This window comes from Coturnix japonica, chromosome 11 (assembly GCF_054131305.1).
Source record: "Coturnix japonica strain WE chromosome 11, WE-NBRP24, whole genome shotgun sequence".
NCBI lineage: Eukaryota > Metazoa > Chordata > Aves > Galliformes > Phasianidae > Coturnix > Coturnix japonica.
In genome coordinates, this window is record NC_140673.1 from 6425530 (window position 1) to 6444388 (window position 18859).

Consider the following 18859-nt stretch of genomic DNA (forward strand, 5'->3'; position numbering starts at 1 on the left):
CAGGTAGAGAAACTATTGGAAACAGCATGTTAATGTTCTTCTCCTACCTATAGTGCAGAGCTTGTTCCAGTGCTTTAAAAACAAATTAGCAATGAAGTCCTAGTCCAGACCATAACAGGGTGGTAATGGCTTGCTTATTTTGGCAGGTCACATTAAGTAAACCTGTCCCTGGGAGAAAGCATGAAAGAAACAACAGTAACCCCAACAAGCCTGCTGCTAAGTTCATGTTTGCCATGTACTCTTCTTCAAAGCAGGGCAATAAAGGGGGAATGGCCACTCTGCCCTCACTACTTGTAGGTGGCAGTGGCTGCAATAAGTGCCAAGTAAAGCTGTACTATCCTCAGGTGGAAGGAAGACACACAGGCAGCAAGTTAACAACAGTCCATCACCCAAGATTTGGTGAAGTTTTGGTGTTTAACTTAACATACTACTTACTCTGTTACCTTAAAACCTTTCAAAGTTGATAGGAGGTTACGGAGCTTCTTTCTTTTCCTTATACAAGAGCCAGGGTCAGCTCACCAGCATCAGCAGCTCACTACTGACTGATGCCACCTGAAGACACCCCCAAGGAGCTCACACTTAGAAGTTAAAGAGCAGTTTCAAAGCCAGGAGCAGTTAAACAGGTAGTATTTACATTTTAATCCCACATCTCATGCCACTTCTGCTCAACTAGCGAGTGCCCTGTCTTGAGATAGTGGTTCTACCTTCCTCAGCATTCATCCTCTTGTCACAACATACTATATACATACCCTGCAGTGACATTAGTCCCAGTAACCAGGTGGGTGCTGATGTCACTTGCAACATAGAGACCCTGACCCATCCTCGTTTAGGATTCCTTTTTTCTTCTACATTCCCTTCTCAGTTTCACAAAAGCCTCCACTTATCTGAGGTGCTTTTTCAGGGAGGGTAAGGATTTACCTACGCTCCACTCATCAGGAGATGCTGAATCACTTGACTGAAGGAAACGCTTTATAAGCTATTTTATTTAAATATTTTCTCCAACCTGAAATGGAAAAATGAGTGTCTTTGCTTGGAAGAAGATTGTGTAAACAATGATCTTTGCAGCACAGCGAGTTCTCACATGGAAGATCTGTATTAAGGCAGCCCTTCAAATACTTTCAGATATCCATCGGTATGTCCCCTTTGGATTGTTTTTCTCTGCTTTCAACCCAGGCCTTGTTGATGGTGCGCTTCATTTCATCATCTCCTTCTGCATACATCTTCTTTAAGAGGTTCATAAGCCCTTCGCTGGGATCTGAGGTGTCATAGGCAGCTTTCCTGCAAGACAGATACATACCAGAACATCAGGCCTAGTTAATAATTCTCTGCAAAAATCTGAGCTCCAGCATTTGTTAGAAACATGCTGGCAACAGCGAGCATTTAGTTTTGGCAAAGCCTTTATGCCATGGAAACCCTTCATCATACCTTTGGCACCACGTCTTCAGGTACATTTAGACTAAGTGCAATTGCACTTAAAAGGAAGGTATGACAGGACCCACGTTACTAGACTTTATACTATTCTATCTCTGGCTAAACTGCCTCTATATCCCATTTCTCTAAAACCCATAGGTATTATAGCTGCAGGCTACCCAAAAAACACTGAGATCAAAATAAATCAGCAGAGGGAGCAAGTTCCCAAAGTATGGGGCTACACACCAGCCTCAAAAACCTGAGAGCACTGGTAAACTGGGAGGAGTATTTCTGAAGCGACTCATTTGTCTTACTATAATCCTCAAGCCTTTGAGTAAGGCAGCGTTAGCCCTGTCAGGCTGGGCAACAGATGGTACTTCTCTGCACAACAAACAGATTTAATCAAATGACTACGTTATACACACATAGAAATGCCTTTTGTCCCCATGTGTTTGTAGCTGCAGTTTACCACCTTTTCACGTCCAGTGCTCCAGTTACCTGTAGTATTGGTCCCAAGAATTTGAAGCAAACTGATCTAAATTAGTCTGAAAATGCTGTCCAATGATTAGGTAAGCAAAAAACCTGTTTTACTCTCACTGAAGGTCTCATCTGTCTTATTTCCATTGATGTGACATTCATAATAAGCAATAAACAAGTAGAAGAGTGACAATCAGCTCTCAAAGAGCATCTCCTCCACTGTCAGTCCTACTGGTACCACAAAAACCCCAGCCTAATGATTCACAAACACCTTGGGGGCTTGTGCCCCAGAACAGCAGTTCTCTTAATCTGTCTGTCAGTGCATTACAGCTCTTCTCTTGCCTGTCCTAAAGCAATTTCAGGAAGGAGATAAAGGGGCAAATGGACACTTACTCTTTCTCTTTGCTTTCTTTTTCCACTTGAGTGAGACAGTCCCATTTCTCCTCCCGCTTCTTCTTACACATCACAAGAACTGTGTCTGTCTTTATCTGGATGGAGAACAGTAAGGTATGAATTTAGAATCCTAATAAAGGATGCCAGTCACAACCACAATGAATAACATGAACTTTAACCTCTTTCTATATCCACCAATTCCCAAAACATTTCTTTGCTATTGATTTTTAGGTAATATACAGAAGTCCTAGCGTGTATTCAGCTTCATAGCACCAAGTATTGTTACTGTGGTGGGATTAAATGCCATGACTGACAGAACACTAGTATAGTACTACAGTAGAATAGCAGAGCATACAGTGCTGTAGCAGCACCATTCAGTCATTTTAGGATGCTAAAAGCACACAGGACTGTCTGGTAAGTGGCATTACCAAGTTTTGGAAGATCTTAACTCATTTCTCCAAGGGCAAGAAACTGGTTTAAGGGCATTGCTTCATCTCATTGTATGTTTGGAAGTTATAAGCAAAGCCTGTTTAATTGCAACCCTGACCTAAATTCCTCCAAACTGCTATGTGCCATGGCACACAAAATTCTACTAGAGCATCAGCTGAGCTCACTGCCATGACCACTGTTCTTTTTCACTGTGAATTGGAGCACCGTTCTTTTCTTCCCCCCCTTTGTGATACACATTCTAGTTTTAGGACAACTTCAAACTGAACCATCATTTGGTTCAATGGTGTTAGGAGCAGCAAAGTAAGAACAGTATTTCAGTTGCAATGACCATGGTACTACCCATAACGTGGGGTTTCCACTGACCTTTCTGGAGCTGCCTTCCACAGAGATGGGCTTCAGGAGGTTGTTGAAGGTCATGGTGTAGTTCTTCCCATTCAGATTCTTCACTAGCAGATCAAACGACCTGGAACCAGAAGGTGGGGAGAGAGCAAACATAAATCAGTACTCCCAGTCAGTGCAAGACTATTCCACCCTGTCATTGAAAACTGTCCTAGAGCCCCTTAGCAGGTGTATTACTTGGGAGAGTATGTCTTGAGTCTCCTCCTACCCAGGGCTTTCAAATCTAAAGTTGGATTTAATACTGACATGTTAAAAAAAACAAAACTATCTACATTTCATAACAAATCAAGATGTTTCTGGGGTTCTTTCTATCGCACTGACCAACAACCAAGGCAATTTTCTTTAATCAACAGTTATATCACCATTAAGAACAGGGCTAGCACTAAGTAGGGGGACAGGAGAAGACCTAGTTGATCCAGAGCACTACTCAGCACTACACAGCCCTGCTTTTCAAACAATATTTCAGCAGTTCCTCATCCATGCTCTCCCTGATGGCACAGTGCAACAAGACGAACTCACCTCTCTGTGAAATTCACTTGCACGTTCTCAGCTGGAAGCTTCTGGACTCCATTTAAAGAGACATAAATCTTAATAAACTTATCTGACTGATCCCAACCTGCAAGAGAATAAAGAGATTAAGATCTAGCTTTCCTCCATAAACGTAATGCATTCTGTTCTACGATTGCACGATTCCAATACTCCCACAAAATTCCCTGGTAATGATCACAACCTGTACCTTATTGAAACAACCTTCAGAGGGATAAAGGAAATGTACGTGCCACTCTGGAATCATCTGGGAGTAAACAAAGGTCCTCACACATCCCTACACCTCTAAATTGGGAGAAAAGCCATGCATCAGCTCAATTAAAATGACAGAACTCCAGCAGTGCAGGAGCTGGAGATGTCTGGTTTTGCTGCAGTTTCCTTGGCCCACTTTCTCCCAACACACCAGACAAGTATCTTGAGCAATTCCTTCTCCTTTCACCTACACGACAAGCAGAGAAGCCAAAGCTCACTCTTTCATTCTTGTTGAATGCTATACAATAGAAAAAATACTCACTAGTACAGCAGGAACCATTAATACCTTCTACCAGAATGGGACAGCACTCACAGCAACAGAACTAACACATGTTGGGGCTGCACTGTATGCACACAGAACCTTTGTAAGTGGCATCTCCAGTGCAAAATGAACATCTAAGACAGCTCCTTATAGCACCATGTGGAGACTGCAGGTGACTAACACTATTCAGGGGGCAGTCTGAGCTTTTTTGAGAAGCAAACCTACCGTAATTGTTGATTTTCACAGTGTACCCTCCCAGCGACGACTTTTCTTCCTCTATCACATCTTTAGGCTTTGGCAGAGGCTGATTCTTGATCTCTAGCTCTAGTTTGTGCTTTTCCATCATCAGAACATCACGAAGCCGCTTCCTCGTGGCTTTCGCAAGCAGCTCTTTCACCTCCTCCAAATCCTTCTGCAGCTGTTTAACAGATCACACACGTAAATCACACACAGGTTCACTGCCTTCCACCCTCACCAGCTATTTCGTATTTACCCAATCATCCTCGCTAAGCACTGAGGCTACCAACACCTTCACACGCTGATCAACCAGGACACAACATTGAGCCGTATGTATTTTATACACGAGGTTCCCCGCGTCTATAAGCCCACAGAGGCCTCACGCAGCGCTCCGGCCCACAACTCCCCACAGCGTCCTTCCCTCCAGACCCCATTCAAAGCCGGGCTTGGGGCCGGGCCCCGCTCACCTCCTCTCTAGCAGCAGCCATATCGTGTCACAGCGCTGAGCTGCAGCTCCACACAGCACCAACAGCTCCACAGCCCCTCTGGAACCTTCCGACCTCCCGCCCCGCCCCCGCGCACCACAAGTGACGTCCGCCGCCTCCTCCTCCTCCATCGCCACTTCCAGCTCGCTCAGCGGAAGGGGAAGGACAAACCATGATTGGCAGGAGTTTGCCAGTGTCGTATTTTCACCTCATTTTGTGGTAGTTACAATTGCAAACGGCACCATAACGACCTCAGCACAGACACTGTGCCATATGGGGGCTTGGTTTTCTCCCATCCCTCCTCTGAGGTGTCTATCTGTTCCTCAGGCCAAGCATCAGCCTGCAGCCTTTAGGCCACAGCATTTGCAGTGGGGCCAATCTGCTAAATTAACCAGCAATAAGTTTATAACCTTCAGCTTTTCTACCTCTGTTCCTATTTAACTCCCTGTGAAGAACCCTGTGCTTATCTAGTTATGCAGGGAGCACCGTCTGTTCACCTCAGATCATACAAATAAATCCTCTAACAACTACAGACAAAACTGATCAAAATAAGCACCTCATTCCCATTTTGTTTGCATCTCCATTTATTTTACAAGGCATCGTCCACACAATGATAACAAGGTACTGATCCAAACGATTCTGTAACGATTAGAAAAGTAAACATTTTGTTGTGACCATGTACATTGAATTGCACTTTGAATAAACAAGCGTTACACTTAGTATTTCTGTATCATACTTTACATAATACATGGATTTGTTACACAAGAACTGGCAGTATGGAACTGTTCTCACAGCGCTGTGATGCTCTTTCTTCCTAACTCTCTATTTTATGAACAAGGGACACACCAAGATAACAAGTGCAGCTGATATAACAGGATAACCTCATTGGTAATCAGCACTTTGAGGGTGCTCTCTACTTTCAGTGTGCTCACGGAGGGCTCTGGATCAGAATTACACTTGATTAGATCCTTCTCTGCATTGCTAACCTGTGTGAACACACCAGAGAATCCTCTTACACACACAAAAGCATCCCAAAGCTCAGGAGAGCTCATGGTACAGCTTTACAAGGTGGTATTGGTACCACTGTGTCCTTAGGAATTATTGGAAGGAGGGACATGGGATCTGGAGAAAAAGCTGAGAACATATGTTAATATTTGCATTGATAATAGCATCCATGTATTATATAAAATACAAAAATAAGAGAAACTGGAAGGAAATCAGCACAGCCCAGGATTCTGGTGGTATCAAATCACAAATGAAACCTACAACACTCGATCCTTTCGCTGTATTTATCTCCTTGGGATTCAGTTTCCTATATATTATTCTATATATAAGATATAGTTCTCCAAAGATACATATATATTCCTTTACAGGTTAAATAAAAGCAAGTCCCACTGAATAAGAAAATAAGAGGAAGTAATGTTCTAATTCTATACCCATTTTTTTAATTATTATTTTTTATTTTTTTATTTTCAGGTAAAAATAGCATGAAATACATTCAGTAGCAAAGCAGTTGGAATCCAGGAGAAGTGGAGAGCCCTGTATTCCTGGAGGATTAACCTGTACGTCTTAAGTCATGATCCTGAAACAAACTGTGTAGACTTCTGAGTTGAGAAAGGTACGATCTTGATCAGTGCTGATAATTAGTCGTCCAGTTCCAAATTCTTTGTATCTCCCTAAATCCACCTATGGATAAGCCCAGTTTTAAAAGCTGCAGTGATGTATACATAATCCATTTGGAAAGGTCCAAAAATCAGTGCTTCATTGTGTCTCCCCTTAGTATTGTTACTTGGAAGGAGGTATCGGGACAGCTCCCGGTAGGATGGTATGTTAATAGATGGAAATAAATAGATCTTAGTCCAATCCTTTGCATTTGAAAGCACAAAGTGAGGCCTGGTGCTGCGTGTACCCACAGCACTGGGTATACATGGCATTGCACATCTCTTGCAGCCAGCTGTTTGAGCAACAGCCCTTTCTGCAGGGTTTAGCTGTAACAGTGGCATGCAGGTCAACCAGAATGACATAGAGCAAGGTTTTCTCTATAGCAGCTGAAAGAAAACCAGCATTGTGAGAAAAGAGAGTTTCTGGTTTCAATGCCAAAGGTATTTAGGCTTACTAGATCATGGAGAAGTATGCCAGTTATCCCTGAGTCTAACAGTAAATCAACATAAGAGGTATAACTCTCCCATGCATACGAGTAGTTCCATGGATTTCACTGCAACTACTTAAAACAAAGATGGGAACAGTTCTGTTTCCTTTGAAGAAAGCATCACTATCTCATGCTTTTTATAATGTTTTAATGCCAGTAACTTAGATTTTCATTTAACTCCAAGTGCCCTGTTCAGTCACTGAGTAACACTGCGACACTGAAGTCAATGGGACACTTCATACTTTGTCAAAGGGACGAATTATTTCTGTTCTTGATGTTTGAGCTCCCTCTCCTGTTGTAAAGTGCTGCCTTTATGCTGTGTTGTTTTTCACACAGCAGCACGGATGGAAAAGTCTATTTCAGGGGGGATAACAAATCAGGAAAAAAAAACACCAATTAATCACTCCAGTCTTATGAGATTTGCTCTGGTGCCACATGAAATAAGTTTGATATTTCCTGCTGAAAATCTCAAGGTTGAGCCAGCTGCCCCTCACAAACCAGTTGATCTGGAATATGAGCGTGTCTATAATCAACTGCTAAAAGGACTAATTAAAAGCCAGATTTTCTTTATCCTCACAAGAAAGTATCTCAGTAACACGTACAGTCTGCAGGCCGAGTTTGAGCTTTCCTGGTTTCATTCCGCAGTTTTGCTACTTTCTTTGTTTCTGAATCTAACTATACTCATTCATCAAGGTAATGCCACAGAGCTATTTTTCTTTCAGTACATTTGAGAAAACAGTTTCCACGTATAAATGTTACTCTTCCAAATGCCACTGCTACAAACACTGACTGGGATGTACACATGGAATGTGAAAGTCATTAAGTGCCTTTACATCATTACCAAAAGTGGATAGTTCAGCCATTCACTGCCTTCTGAAGCTTCTTTTGAGAGGTATAAGCCAGTTTCTATCTGACAGTGCTATGAAATCATCCTGGCTAGCAGGATTTTGTCACAGAAACTCAACTTCCAGAGTCAGAGCGCTGAAATCTGAGGAAGCTGATGTTCTGTCAAACCTAATTTCACGAAACACAGAAGCTTACTGAAATCCCTAAATAAACACTGAGAGCACCTCTCCCATCTCCCCCTCATCCACTCACTCTTATTGGACCCACCAACACGATTTCATGGAGTGATTTATCAAAGGACCAAAAGGCAGGAAAATATTCACACACACACGCGTTCATAAAGTTCATCTGCAGTAAGTGCCATACCAAGGACAGGGACATGGCTGTACAACAGGGAGTTGGGGTAAGGTCTCTGAGCAGCAGTGAGATGTTATGTAAGCACTGCTGCTCAGGGAATTACAGTCTTCACCATTTTCTTTTCTTTATTATGATATCATTTTTCCAATCAAGGCTTTAATTCAGACTGAAGGTACTCATTTTAAGATATATTTAAGAAATATGGACACTTGTCAAACTTCACTCATCAGCACAGCTCTCTCAAACATAACAAGTAAATGCTCACCAGGTTTTTCTCAAGTGTCACTTCCAATTCTTTTATGCCATTGATACCAAGTGTGAAATGGTACTGATAAGCGAATGGATAATGCTAGGTTAAGATAGTCCACACAATGGAAACATCTATGTAAATATTAGCAAGAAAATGTATTTTTCTCCTAAGAGATCCCTTCTCCTAAGAGATCCCTGCAAAAGAGATCCCTTCTGCTTTTTACCTCTTTATTCCCCCCTATCCCCCAACATTAAGGTTTCCAGACGATCACTTGCGGGTGTTTGTAAAAATACGAACGTTCTTTAACTCCCAACTCTTAGAAGAGAGGACTTTGTTGCAGGATCTCTGTGTCAGGACAATGATTATATTTTGATCCCTGCTTCAAACAGGTGACTATCCTTCTGAATCATTCCTTTGGCACAGATAAACCTTAAATTCATACTACTCTGTTCGAAGTAATTCACAATTCTGCTTGACAACAAAGCACAGGATGAGTATCATTAAATTTTATTATACAAAACTGACAAGATATGGCATTCCTTCAAACTAAAAAAGAAACAACAGCCAACCAAGTCAAACCAAAACTGCTATACCTGGAACAGTCCTGTAAATGGAACAATTACTACACAACCTTTTGTTCGGCGGCGATATTTACCTGCAAGACCATTTGATAGACACGAGAGGTATAATTAAAAAAATAGTCCATCAGTTCAAGCAATAGTTCAATCTTCCATCAAATAAGTCTTTCTATAAACACTTCACGTTCAGTCAAAACAAACGCTTTTGAGTTTTCTTACCTTGGACACAGAAAACAACCAGACAGGTTTGGGGATCTTCAGAGAAGTCTATCCCACGGGAAAAGTCTTAAGTTCTGGATTTCACTTGAAAATGTTTGTTTTTATGAAATAAGTACAATCAACATAGAGGTGTTTTTTTTAACCCAAATATTTATAGCGAGCAGATCCTGCTTCTGTGATGTTTTATTCATCGCTGCAGCAAAAAGCCTTTTGGGGTTTGTATTTGATACCTCATTTCTGTGTCCAATTCAAAATCTGCATTTAGACCCGGGGAAAGTTTTCTGTTCATTCTATTCACAAAAGCTCTGCTTTATTGCACAGGGTCACAACTACGCAAGGTCTTTCCTCTGCTTAACAATCACATTTCCAACAGTTTTCCCTTTCTCCCAGTGGAAGGAATGACTTCTTGAAATAAAAAAGGGGAACCAGGTAACTTTGCTAAGTTCCAGTTCAGCTGTAAATAACCTTTAAATAACCTTTAAACCACAGCGCTACTCAGCGCTACGAAGAACTGCACAACTTGCATTTCTGAAGAAGAAACAACTCAAACAACAATGAAATACTTGGGGGAAGCTCATGAAGAACTGTGCCATGAGAGCACAAGGCTACCTTCTGCCTAAGCTTTACAGTAAGTGCTTCTCTGCAGGACGCAGTCACTGCCATCAACTTCTGATGGTCCCAGGGCAGAAGTTATCCTAGACACTCACACACACACTAGTACTTGTTACACTGTGCTTTCTGGGCAGAGATGATGCTGCAGTACTTTACATTTGACATTCTCTCTCCTCCCCTTCCAGAAGAAAAAAAAAAAACCTTCTATGCAAGGTAAAAAATAATTCTGAATCATTAGTCATGTATTAAAGAGCTAGTTTTGAATTATTTATTCATTTTAACATCTAGTCATATAAAATAAAGTGTAAAAGTATGAAGGTATCAGAACGTGGCTTTCAGCAAGGCAGTTTGGGAAGTAGGAATTCAACGTAAAACAATATTTTTTTACCCTCCTTGAAAAGGGTCACATCAGAACGAATGAAAAAACACTGAAGAATTTCACTTCAAGCCTGCACTGCTGCCTTTTGTCCTTTACCGGAGAGGAGAGACCACTGGAAGACTCCCCCAGGGTTTCAGCTGTGTTGTTCTTTGTGCTCTTGTGTTAGGTCTGGCTGGAACTATGTGCTGCCCTCCTTGGGTGGCAGGGACGGCTGAGGCTGCTGCAGTGGCTGTGTGCCTGTGGCAGTTTTGATAGAGTTCAGAGTTTTGCTAAACCAAGAGTTTTTGGCAGCTTGGATTTCATTCATAAGGGCTCCCCTCTGGTGCTCCAGCTCCTAAGGAAGCAGAATAGTCAGAACTGATCAAAAACAATTAAATAAAACCAAAACATATCTTCAAACTCAATTCCCTGCAATCTAACTTTCCTTGCAGCCTCCCAGGCACTGGGAGATTTAGGTATACAAATGAGAATCCTTTTTTCCATCATTTAAGGACAATCAGAGGATTCTGGAAGTTCACATGCATACAGCAGTGCACATATATGCCATTTTCTTGAATCCAAGCACTGCAGGGCAGTCTTCCTGAACCCACATACCTGAATTTTGCACTTGGCTTCCACAAGCTGCAGTTTGGTCTGTGCAAGTTCCAGCTCCATCTCCCTCAGCTGCTTCTTCAGTGCATCTTTCTCATCATCTATTTCTAAGCCTTTATTATCCAGGCTTAGAGCAGGCAGCTTCAGCGTCCCCTCCTTACTGAAAATCTCACTGCAGTGTTTGCAAGCCATCACTTTACCCTGGAATAGCCAGAAAGCTACTTTCACACTTCACATTAAAGGAGTTCGGTGAGTTCATGAACAACATGCTTTGGCAGGGGGGTTGGACTCAATGATCTTTAGAGGTCCCTTCCAACCCCTAGAATTCTGTGATTCTGTGAACATCCTGGGTATATGAAACAGTTCACATTTTATACTGTTTCACTCAAATTTAGCAACACATGCATTAAAATCATTCCATACGGAGAAGCATCAGACTCACCTTTACAACTTCCAGTTCATCTTTACTGGCTGTCTGTTGTTTTTCCAGCCTGGTACTCAGCTGGGAACAAATCTGGAGCAAAGAGAAGGCACGTTCTTAGGTGAAATGGACTTTACTAGAATATAACCTGTGCTTTTTAGCAGTGCCTCACTCAGCTACACGTGTTCCCCCTGAATAAGTTCACTGCTGCTAATAACTAAGACTTAAAAACAGCAGTATTTGATACAGAACCTGAATGCAGGGATGAGAATATTTTATAAGCTATCCGGTTTGTGATGCTTACACTGCTTTGCAACACACAGCAAAAACAAATACAAATCACTCTACAGTCCTAAAAATAGCTTAAAGACAGATTGTTTTGGGTTCCCTAAGTCAGCAGACTATCAGACAAAAAGACTTATCAAAAACTATCAAGCTTTCTGAAAGTCTAAAGTATAATTTTTTTTTAAAGCTTTTTCATGTTTATATAAAGGATGAGACTTTTAGCTCTGACAATTCAGCTCTCAGGGGGGGTGGAAAAAAACATTTTACAAATAAATATGAGGAAGAGTCTCTATAGATCATTACCTGTTTATAGTCTGCAATAATAGCTGTGGTCTTCTTAATCTCAGATTCTGCCTTCTCCAATTGCTTCCTGAAGACTTCCTTCAGCTGGGAATTGAAGGAGAGGAGTTACACAGAACACTGAAAGAAGTGCTTGAAATGCATCATCAAATTGTTCTCTCCAAGTCTGTCCGGGTTTACAACATCTCTGCACCCTTTTCTTATCTATTTCCAGCTCTTTCGAACAGGAAAAAGTCTGATTAATTTATTACACTAATGTTTCAGTTAATGCTGCGTTTGGAAGACAAAAGCCCCTTTCTGATTAACATTTTGCTTGCATTCAGCTAAATGGGAAAGACTGGAGAATGCCTCACCTGAGCAGTTTCCTCTTCCTGCTTCCGTTTCTCTTCCTCAGTCTCCACTAGTCTCTGTTTGGTCAGGAGAAGCTCTTTGTTCAGAACATCTGCTTTGTCTTCAGCCTAGAATGAGAAGCACCGGTGTAAACCACATTACCTGTGCCACTGCAAGTGCACCGATGTATATATCTCACAGGTACTATGGATTCAGGATCTAGAGTTGCCTTTTCCTGACCTCGGATGCTTCACCCAACCTAGTTTGTAAATGAAACTCCCATTCAAGTAGCTGCTAAGATATTTCTTTGTGCTTCAAAAACTGTGCAAAATGACCCTTTTTGACAGATGTTATCCATTCCCAGGTCACATACAAACCTAATATAAATGATATATAAACAACTTTCGGTTTGCATCAACATTAATCCAAGTGAGGGCAGCATGGTTCAGCTGCTGCCTAACTTTGCACACTGCAGATAAAGCTGGGGGCCTGCTATGTACCTTACCACGTGCCAGAGCTCAGGCAAGTATTAGAGGCAAACTGAACCACTAGATGAATAAGTTTGTTTATTAGTGCAATTAAGTAATTCCTGGAGAAACCTGATACAGTGCGCATACTGTAATAGTAAAGAACTTGTCTCTGACTTGCACTCTGTTTTTCTACACTGCCAGTGGTATCAGCTTATCTATTAACACAGTGTGAACTGTTAGGGAGGGTGCTGGTGGTGGCTGAAGTGATGGATGGAGGACCCCTGCATTGCTTACTGTGTATATGTGGCTGTATGGGAGAGAGTGAAGGCACAGACAAGAGATAAAGGCTGACATCTTAGAACAAACCAACTTAGAATGACAAAGGTATTTTTAATAGAAGTCCTGCTAAAGGCACACTGCGAAGGAATAATTGAAAGTCTTTCCTCCTTTGATGTGGTTATTCCTGGTTCTCCAGGAACCTGCAGTGCTGCACAGTGTCACCTCTCCCTGCAAGTGAGGAACAAAGCTTTTCTTTCAGTGCTGTTGACCCGAGGTGAGGTGTGGGAAAGCTTCGTGGAGCCCCCTTCATCTACAGGAAGGCTGCTAAAATGGAGGAGAACAAAGAACAGGACAGGCTAAGGTACATGCTTAGCCTAAGTAGAAATACAACTTGCATTACAGGGCTCCTAAAACTGGCATTGCTAAGCTGGAGCTTGGACCCATCTCCATGACAATCTCCATTACCTGGTCCAGGTCATTCCGTAAGGCGATTTTGCTTGTTACAAGCTCATGGGCAAGGTCATCGTTCTCCTGCTCCAGCCTCATGCTAGCTTCTTGGAGCCTGCGGTTTTCCCTCTGCAGAAAGAAAGGAACAACCAGAAGGGGATGTTAATCCTTATCAATATTAACGAGTGATAAGTGAATATACTGTGTGTATAAAGCACCGAGAAGGCAGAAGTGCACATTAAGACAGGACTGCTACTCTGGGAAACAACAGTGAATTAAGCCAGCAGTGCAAATGCAGCAATTCCACTTACATCCCAATGGATATGTTTGAGTTGCACTAAGTGACACACTGATTGCTGGGTTTCTCTGTCCAAAGTAAACACAGTCCTCTGTAGAAATACTTAGTTTCTGCTCGTTCATCATCCAAAGAAATAAGGCAGATAAAATCCCACCAGCAGCAGTAAACAGGCTAATACCCATAATAAAGTTTCCAGTCAAAAGAACAAAGCTGCCCTCTACTCCATTTTACAAAACCTTGTGTGCAAGTAATTCATAAGAGTCATCCATCTGTAGATGACATTGTGCCAACCGCTCATCTTCTGTGGGACCAGCACAGAACCCATAACCTGAACCTCCATTGCATGCTCTCTCTATAACCTGCACCAGTGACAACAGGTTTATATATATATATATATTATAAGGGTTCCTGCTGAGAAGAAGCACCAGATGAAGAAGGGTGTCACTCCCTGAGCTCAGGTCCAGAACATGTTCTGCAGGTGATGTGTGGCAACTCAAAATGTACAACTGTGAGACTGCAGGCCCCAATGCTCCCCTCAGCACAACCAGACTTGTTCCACAAAGGAGGAACTAACTCTATAGAGCACTAATTAATGAGGGTAAGAGCACGGGGGGAAAAAAGTGACTGTTTCTTCTGGAGCTGAGAAGCAAGATTATATTCAGAATGAATCTGCTGGCCTTTGGTCACACAGTGATCGCAGGAAGGGACTACAGAGGGAAATCTGAGCACTGTGAAAAGGACAAGTTCACACAGAGACCTGCAGATGGAGAAATGGGAACCTACACAACAACAACACAAAAAGGACGCTCAAGAGGTAAGTTCTGCTTTCCAAAGAAAAACAGTACAAGGGGATATAGACCAGCGACATTTCCCAAGGGTTGCTCAGTGAATGCTGTTCTACACAATGTGATCTCTTTGCAGCCTTCACTTCCTCCTGCTCAACAGTTCTGCTGACATATTTTGGTCCTTCCAAAGCTCACCACGGTGAAACCATGTTGCAAAAATAACCCACAGATAGTGCACGCTTGTCTTAAACAAAAAAGGACAACTATAGCTGTGAGAGGATGCTGAAAAAAGGCCTCCTCTTTGTGTTCGCTTCCTCTGTGGCAGGAAACAGAAACTGTGCAAATACATTCTCCTTAGTGTGACCTTATTGTGCAAGTAGATTGTGCCCTGCCCCGCACAGGAAAGTCAGCTTGTTTCCTCTCTGAAAGACAGGACTTAAAATAACTGTGTTGTTTTCTCTCTTTAAATAGGGACTGTTAAATATCTGTGTCTCTCGCAGTTAAAATAACCACATATTCTGTTTGAGACAGGGAATTTTTACACGTAAAATTATCCTGTAAGGCTAACACGTACTTCAAAGCACAAAACTAACTTGCTGTATTCAGCAGTAGAAGCTCCAGTGCATCTTTACTTCTATATGCATTTGACACCATCCGAGTAACATCAGTTTTTATAGACACAGGTCTGTCAGTGAGCAGTGAACAGAAAGTCACTTCAGCTCACTTAAAAACTGGGATGAAATTAGGACTGTATTGCAGTCAGATGCTGCAGCACCAATACCTTGTCACAGGGATGTTCCTTAGAGCAAAAAATAACCCAGAAAGAAGTTTGCTGCAACGTTTTTTTGCTACGCTTCCGCCAAAAGCTTCGGTGTCTGCAAAGCAAGCTGCACAACGTGAAGTCTGAAGTTCCTGCTTTGCGTTTGCAGACAAGTGGTAAGCAAGCTGCGTGGCTGGAAATGCGATATCCTCCTCTTAAACTGCAAGTGACATCTTAAGTAAGTTAAACGTCTCTTACCTTGGGCATCCAGTCAATAGCTAAGAGCTGAGTCTCTCATTGGGCCACCTTTACTCTTCCTCCACACAGGGCAGAGTGCACAATTAGATGGTTTGTCCTTTCCAGCTCCTCCCCCCTAATCTAGAAGTGAAAAACTGCCTCCTTCCTTGGGAGGAAACTCTCATCTGCTTAAGTCTAAATAAGACCTAACGTTATACAACAAAGATAAGAATATCAAATGGTGCTTTTTTTGTCTAGCAGAAGTACTTCCGACAGCTCTGAAATACAGGAGGGTTTTATGAATTACCAGTTGGAACAAAGTTCAATAGATGGAGCTGGTTCATTCCAGCAGGGCTCACAGGCACTATTTTGTAACCTGGCATGAGCCAACTCGTCAGACCTGTCTCTGGTATGAACAACCAGCTTCCTGCCTTTTTCTTTGCATGCTGCTAACAATTTACTGACTATGCCAACAATTTCCTTCTCATCAGCACTACCCAGTCCCTACAACCATTAGAACACGATATTCCTTCTGTCTTAAATTCCTGTTACAAAAAGCATCCCGTGAACTCTTTTAAAAGGAGGATACTGCATTTCCAAAAGGGACAAACATTGCTGGTACGAACAAACACAAAGAAACTTACCTCCAGCAAAGTCACAGACCAAATACTGCTTTCAACCATTGGTGAAAAGACAGTGAAAACAGGATATAAAATATCTTTAATACCAGCAAAATCAGAAAAAAAACAACAACCACAAGAAAACGTTGCCAATTCTTCGGTGGGTCTTTGGTTCCTATTTTAAAAGAGGTTACTCTCCAGCTTCCATCACACACTGGATGGAAAGAAGGCTAATTTGAAAGCAGTAGGCAAGCCTCAGCTCAGAGAGCTGAAGGGCTGAAACTCCACCCTCTGCTCCCAACCAGCCAGTGCAAAGGAGCAATACCAGACACAATTAGTGGTGATGATGCATCCTCTCTATGCTGCTGCTCAAGCTGGGTGTGACGAGTCACAAACCTTGTTAAGCAATTCAGTGTCACATTTTTGGGTAAGCAAACACCCAAACCACAGATCTTTGGCAAGAAAAGGTCCTGGGTGGAATGAAAGCACTGCTTACAATTCGCTTTCCTGATGTAATCAAAGTGCAGTCTTCGTAAGATCACTGGGATGAGCTCTGGATTGCAGCTCTAAAGGAAAACCCTGCAAAACACCATCTAGAAAGCCAAAAGGCTTTTACACCACTGCTCAGAAAAACCTTTTGTGGGAAGCAACTCAGAGGCTCCTGGAGGTGATCTGTGTCTTTCCTTGTTGAATGTAAGTTCCCTGAAGGGCACCAGAGCTTTTAACCAACAAATGGAACAAAACCAAACAAACACAAACCAACCCCCAAACAAGAAATCCCAACAAGAGTTACCTTACATTTTTCCACATGGTAGTTACCATTCAGTTACCACGACTCTGAATTAAAACGCTTCCACTTCAGAGACAGAAAAAACTATTATGTCCAAATCACATTTATTCAGATAGAGCCCTCTTCCTTGGTAAGTAAACCAAAGCAACACATTGTTCTGGAAGATTACAGAGTGGACCTGCCGGGCAGAGCTCACACAGAGCACACAAGGCCAGAGGAGCTAACAGCAATGCTGTGCTCACAGCCAATATATTGGCTTTTCACCAGTGCTGTCTCAGGCATTTCCCTAACCAAGCCCAGCAAGGCAGTCTAACATGACACTGCCAAAACCAAATGCATTTCAAAACACAAGGGCTGCTGTGTGATCATTTAAGGGACAAGTAAATCTGGCTCTCCATTTTCTGTCCACAAGGGTCCACTGCTTGCATCTCCTGTTGCCCTTTGGAAGCTCTCTTGAAATGTCATTTCTCACCAACCTCAGCCTGACACACAAAAATCAAGCAAGTAAGACAAAGGACAGAGAGCACTGCTAAGCATTTCTCCATCACATCAATCAGCTGAAGAATGAGTCTAAACTTTGAATTTAACAAGTTATGGAGCCTACCATCAGTAAGAACAGCAGACCCAACACAGGCAGGTGGGCAAATGCAAACCAACACCTGAGCTGTGCTCTTGGCTGTGACAGTGATTCACAGGCAGTGACCATAGAGCCACTTCCTATATCCTCGTTTGCAGTTTGGAGATGATGTTCTTCACCGTCCACCACCCAGGATTAAGCAGTTAATAAGTTTCCACAGAGCTCTGAAGAAGCTTTCTCTGGATTTTAAGCATTACTTTAATTCCACAGTAGTAAAAGCAAACCACTGGAAAAGAAGTTCATCAGCAGCAAGTTGTGTTTTATCCTCAATGTTTTGCTCATCAGCTCTTGGCAGACCCAGCTCTCAGAAACAACAAACACAACACACACTCTTTGACATAAAAGAACTACACTTAGAACATTAAAAACATATTTCATTGTGAAAAATTAAGTCAGTTTCACTTTCTTTGCAGCTGTAACTCTATCTTATCATATTTACTGATTATGGCACAGTCTTTCACACTGCGGTTATACAAACACGGTGCACTTTTCTTATGCCCACATAACATGTAAACCTGTGGCAGCACCTGTAATTATTCACTAGCCCACACTTCAGGCAGACTCTGTACCAACAGCGGTGTCACTTCACATAATAAGGCACGGCAGGAAAACATCACAGGTGTATATAAGCAATGTCAGTTCCCAGCAAAACTGGGCAATATGCAGTAAAGTGCTTCATCTTTGGCAGCTTTTCCCAAGGAACACTAGAACACTGACCTCTTTTTAATACTGGGTAAACAACAGAAGAATCCTGAACACTGTGTAAAATATAAGCCTAGAGGCAGAGCCTCCATCACACAAAATCTATGGCAGCAGAACGTAGCAATAAGGATAAAACAAACATATTGGAAACAACGCTGATCCAAAATTATCAAGGACTATTTTTCTTTGTCAACTATTGAGCTACCATACTAATAACTGAAGCTTTATTCTTCTGCTGCTCTAAAGCAGGCTATTTATGACTATTAATTCTATTGCAATGCTATACCAGGACCCCATGAGAACACCGGGTCCCACTGTACTAGCGATTATACTGACAAAAAATTACTAACATTTGCTATAAACAGAGTTGAGAAGCAAGGACACGTCAAAGCAAGGAAGAGTGCATCTTCCCAGAGTCTCTGTGGATGTTACTGCACACAGCTTGGGCTACAACAATGTGTATTCTCTCCTTTCTGTGTCTGTAGCTGAGAATCACCCTTTGTTTCTGCGTCTCATGAAGATCTCCCGTAAAAGAGCAACAGCAGGAGAGTTACCTACAAACATATAAACTGAAAGAAGAAAAATATTACATGTGGCTACTTGAAG

The 18859-nt window shown here is 42.1% G+C and overlaps 2 protein-coding genes across 10 annotated transcripts in view; both read right to left on the minus strand.

Annotated features, from left to right (window-relative positions):
• Positions 1-963: 963 nt before the first annotated feature.
• CACYBP (calcyclin binding protein) lies at positions 964-5011 on the minus strand. Its single transcript, XM_015869573.3, has 6 exons — positions 4894-5011; positions 4415-4607; positions 3649-3745; positions 3094-3193; positions 2281-2375; positions 964-1278 (listed from the first exon to the last, which is right to left on the minus strand). The coding sequence occupies exons 1-6, from the start codon at positions 4912-4914 to the stop codon at positions 1119-1121; spliced, it is 666 nt and encodes a 221-aa protein (XP_015725059.2). The 5' UTR covers positions 4915-5011; the 3' UTR covers positions 964-1118.
• A 466-nt stretch (positions 5012-5477) lies between these two features.
• Positions 5478-18859, minus strand: part of RABGAP1L (RAB GTPase activating protein 1 like) — a 159838-nt gene continuing 146456 nt past the window's right edge. For 6 of the 9 annotated variants that reach the window (XM_085510952.1, XM_085510954.1, XM_015869565.3 and 3 more), the window contains 6 exons: positions 13443-13553; positions 12252-12356; positions 11902-11985; positions 11335-11406; positions 10896-11093; positions 9005-10635 (listed from right to left, as the gene is read on the minus strand). In XM_085510952.1, coding sequence (XP_085367078.1) covers positions 10480-10635; positions 10896-11093; positions 11335-11406; positions 11902-11985; positions 12252-12356; positions 13443-13553 — 726 coding nt within the window. In that variant the 3' untranslated portion in view covers positions 9005-10479. Of the gene's footprint in view, positions 10636-10895; positions 11094-11334; positions 11407-11901; positions 11986-12251; positions 12357-13442; positions 13554-17001; positions 18823-18859 lie in introns of those variants that run through there. The other 3 variants (XM_015869567.2, XM_015869566.3, XM_015869564.3) reach the window with 2 other exon arrangements.

What these genes read in the sequence shown, in the direction of transcription:
- CACYBP (XM_015869573.3), bottom strand. Translation starts at nt 4,914, where the DNA reads ATGGCTGCTGCTAGAGAGGAG. An exon ending in TGTGAAAATCAACAATTACG is followed by an intron (nt 3,746 to 4,414) that starts GTAGGTTTGCTT and finishes ATTCTCTTGCAG; the next exon opens with GTTGGGATCAGTCAGATAAG. An exon ending in TGGAAGGCAGCTCCAGAAAG is followed by an intron (nt 2,376 to 3,093) that starts GTCAGTGGAAAC and finishes TTCTCCATCCAG; the next exon opens with ATAAAGACAGACACAGTTCT.